The sequence below is a fragment of the Trachymyrmex septentrionalis genome, unplaced genomic scaffold, assembly GCF_001594115.1.
Source record: "Trachymyrmex septentrionalis isolate Tsep2-gDNA-1 unplaced genomic scaffold, Tsep1.0 scaffold87, whole genome shotgun sequence".
NCBI lineage: Eukaryota > Metazoa > Arthropoda > Insecta > Hymenoptera > Formicidae > Trachymyrmex > Trachymyrmex septentrionalis.
Genome location: NW_017306059.1, coordinates 2,387,509 through 2,391,588, shown reverse-complemented (window position 1 = coordinate 2,391,588; position 4,080 = coordinate 2,387,509). Strand labels below are relative to the sequence as shown.

Sequence of the window (4,080 nt, the reverse complement as noted above, 5' to 3'; positions counted from 1 at the left end):
TATATATATATATATATATATTGTATAATAGTATGTTTTCATTTGAAGGACCAACCAAATTTCGTTGTACAGGACACAACGAATCTCAATCAATTAAAACTTCGCGTATATTAAAGCGAGGTCAAAATACGCAGCGCAATGATATGTGTGGCACACCAATGCATGTCACTCGTGGTTTCCGCTCCAGAAAATCTGCGGGTCGACATTAATTCCACGACAATTAAGTCTAGATCTAGTTTTTTCCTCGATGGCCGTCGCGTGCATTCATCTGGAAATCGCCCACGCTCTACCGCCGATTGTCGATTATGAAGATCGGGTTTCACGCGTGCCGATTGATTAAGTACGGGTGAGAGATGATCAAGATTGACCTGCGATCAACGTGCGATATCATTCACGGTTTGTTATTGTGTCGATCATGAATAGAGATAAGCCGCATATATATTTACATAATCTGGAAGCCTATCCTCCATTTTTTATGGATTAATTAATCATGAGGCTTTGAGCTCATTAGTATTTCATTCATAAAAGTTTTAGCAGGTGAAATCATTAATGTTCTGTAGATACTATTTAAAAGAGGTAAACATACACATGATTATCAAAGCAATGAAGAAATATTTACTTTAGCCTGAACAAGCGATTTTATAATATGAACATCAACTAATTGCATTATTTTTAACATTTCGCAACCGAGAACTTTTTCGGTGAAATGTTCCGTGATAGCAAAATCTTTCTACTAAAAAGTAAAATTAAAAAAAAAAAATTATTTACTGTGTGTAATTTCCACATTTCTTTAATTATTCTTCAGAATGCGCGACAAGGATTCAAAATTTTCTTCGAAAATCACTTTATCTTAAACACATAACATGTATCTATACTTAACACGTATACTTAACGATTGGCATCCGGTTTCACTAATGTAAAATTTATTTTAATCTCTGCTTAATTTACTAATTTTAAGAATTCTAAGAATAATAATATAACGATAAAACAGACAAATAAGAGTCGATTCTTTAAAATGTAAACGTATAAAAATTATTAATAAGAGTTAAATGCATACATAATAGAAACAAAGATAACATAATGATATCTCTTATTTGTCTCTTATTTGTCTATTTTATCGTTATATTGTTATTAAATTTTAAGAATCCTTACTGTTTTATATTAATTCTAAGAAAAAGATAAATAAGTAAAACTGAAATTAAAATTAATCTTATATTAATGGAACCGGGACTAAGCGGTAAAATAGAAAAAAGGAAACGACGGAGGAGAGAAAAAGAAAAGAAAGAAAGAAAAGCAGATAAAAAATATTTACCTGGCATCTCCTCATCGTTGTCATGTTTTCTGGATGTCCCAGCAGTTTCTGTGATAAAAAGTACTAGACGGCGCGGAGAAAGATGCACGAGGTCCGCGGGGGGAAAACGAAGAACTTTCTTCAGGACTGCATGATATGCGATACCGTCACCGATTGTCGTCGCGATTTAGAAAATGTCGCGCAAATCGCGAAATTTCTGCTCCGGTCCTTCAGACGAAAGACGAAAGCGACGAAGAAAGAGAAAGAAGGGGCTCTGTCCGGAGGCTCCCTGGCTCCTATCGCACCTGTTGACTCCCGGAATATCTTCACAAGACTGACGGAGCCGCTCAGGCAGCAGCTCCTCGTGCGCCCGATCAACGTATGAGCGAAACTTCTCTCCGACCTACTTCTCGCGCCAGCCTTCGTCTTCTTCCGTAGCGGCATAAGACGTCCGTGTTTAACCCTTCCGGGGTGGAGAGGGGAGACTGATCTTTCTCCTATCAACCGATATCGATAAGATTTAAGAGAGACATCCGAGACGATTAAAATTATTGATAATATTAAGTCATCATTAATATATGTATTAATTAGTCCGTCATATACAAATATAATCGGAGTTAATCTTTCCGAAAGTGAAATAATCTTTTTCTTATTTTTTAAATTTATTTACAAAAATAAAGGAGGCACACGCTGAAAATGTTTTTGTACATTATTTAAGTGGTAAGTGTTAAATGGAAAAGAAAAGTATACTTGTATATTTAACAAAAACCAGTCTTCTTGTTAGAGAGTTCTTTTTCAGAGTTCTTTTAATCGTTCGAGACATCTGTCTTTTATTTTTTGTGTTTTACAAATATGAAAAAGAGAGGATCAGTATTCAATTTCCAGTTTCTATGCAAATTTGAATCTTAAATTAAATATCAGATATTTTTTAGCAAAAAAAAAAATATGATATTGGGTAAACAATTTTTAGGAGAACACTATTTATATGAGTTACCGAAAATATTTTATTAATTGAGGAAGACGCAAAGAAAAAGCAAGAGAAAGAAGGAAATAAATGTAGAAATCCGTGTCATTAATCAGGAAACAAAAATAAACCTTCGCGCATTCCTCTGCAAATTGAAATAAATTTTATTTATGCCATGACGAAATTAATTTGCAGCAATAATGCGTTACTTCCGTGCGTTTGTTCCAATTATCGGACCATTGCCAAGAAGAATTTGTACATTTAGGACGATGATTGAATCGCGTCATTACATCTTTATCTCAAGTTTCCTCTTAATACTTTCTTAGTATTTATATTTTCGCTTTTTATTTCTCAATTTTGCATCGCTTTCATTTCGAACTTGTACAGTTTTCAAAACATGAGATCTCATAGAACAATATATTTGAATTATAGGACACAATTCCAAATTTATAGATTCTTTAATTTTGAATTGGCAGATTCTTACAAAATTATTTTGTTTTCTTAAATTATAAACAATAATAAAATTAAACATAAATAATATTATAATCTTTATTTAATTACACGCGAATAAAAGCATAATTTCGAGTTCGTTTTCGAGCAGTTGAGATTGGCTATCTGTGAAGAGGTTCGTTTCTCTAAATTAATTCACAATGAATCTCATCCCAGATATTATATATCTCGTTAATTTTTTTTGTTTCGCTTTACTCTCAATTCCAAGCGATTCTATCCCATCTAATGCATTTAGTAATTTTTGTTGAATTAAAAATAAATATTTATATCATTATTGCATAATAAATTTAAAAATTTTCTTCAATATTACCGATTATTAAGTACATTACTGCAAAAATATTGCATTATTCTCTCTTGCCTTACAAATTAAATAAATCATGTCAGATATAATTGTTCTTTTCCGTCGCGTTTGAAATGACTCATCAGAAAAGTCGCAGTAGTTATTGCGTTTTCATACACGTACCATTGTTTCACCATGGCGCATCTCTCTTTCTCGTTCAAGCGAGTTTTAATTATCGGGTACAGATCTTTATCAACGGGATTCCGGAGACGCGCGAACTTCGTCGACAGCAGCCGGTTTAATTTTCAAGTTCACGAACGGGTCGGGACGAACCGGAAGAGACGTTCTTCGTGAGAGACCGCCAGCGAGTTCAGAGACCCGCTAGTGAAAGTCGATCGGTTAAATGACGACGATGCACACCTGTGTAACGTCCTATTCTGGCCATGGATCACAAATACCACGTGTTCCCTCTCCGATGAAATCTCTTTGATCTCTTTTGCTTTAAATCGATAATCAGTTCCTGCTATTCCGCAACGTTTGAAGTATCTTCGGAATATTATTAAGGTAGATTAATAGTATTAATAATTTCTTATATTGTCACCACGTTCTGTTTCTGTTATTTTTTTCAAACATTACTTTTTTCTAATAAATTATCTAACATATAGTTTTGATAATTACAAACGAATTATATTAGCGTGCAACAGAATGACAAAATAAATTTTTTAATAATTTACATTTATTGAATAAATGTTACATTGTTATAGATATGATAGAATATATTTAAAATAGGTATTGTGCGAAGTAATTTTGAAGTGAATAATACAAATATACAATTATTTCAAAGAATAGCTACTTTCACTTTTTTAAAGATTCTGGGCAGATAATGGCAAGGAAAAACAAAAAAATATTTTGTCAACTATTGGCATATATTTAATTATTTTACATTAAATAGTACAAAAAAATATTTTGTTTTTAATTAATTAGTATAATATTTTAAGTATATTATATATTTTTAATGATATAAATCGATTAAAA

General features: G+C 32.2%; 1 protein-coding gene across 1 annotated transcript in view; it reads right to left on the bottom strand.

Annotated features, from left to right (window-relative positions):
* LOC108755474 overlaps window positions 1–1,387 on the bottom strand; it is a 10,849-nt gene extending 9,462 nt beyond the window's left edge. Inside the window, exon 1 of the mRNA XM_018498497.1 lies at window positions 1,313–1,387. Within this exon, the coding sequence (XP_018353999.1) occupies window positions 1,313–1,336 (24 nt within the window). The 5' untranslated portion in view covers window positions 1,337–1,387. The remainder of the gene's footprint in view (window positions 1–1,312) is intronic.
* Window positions 1,388–4,080: the final 2,693 nt, after the last annotated feature.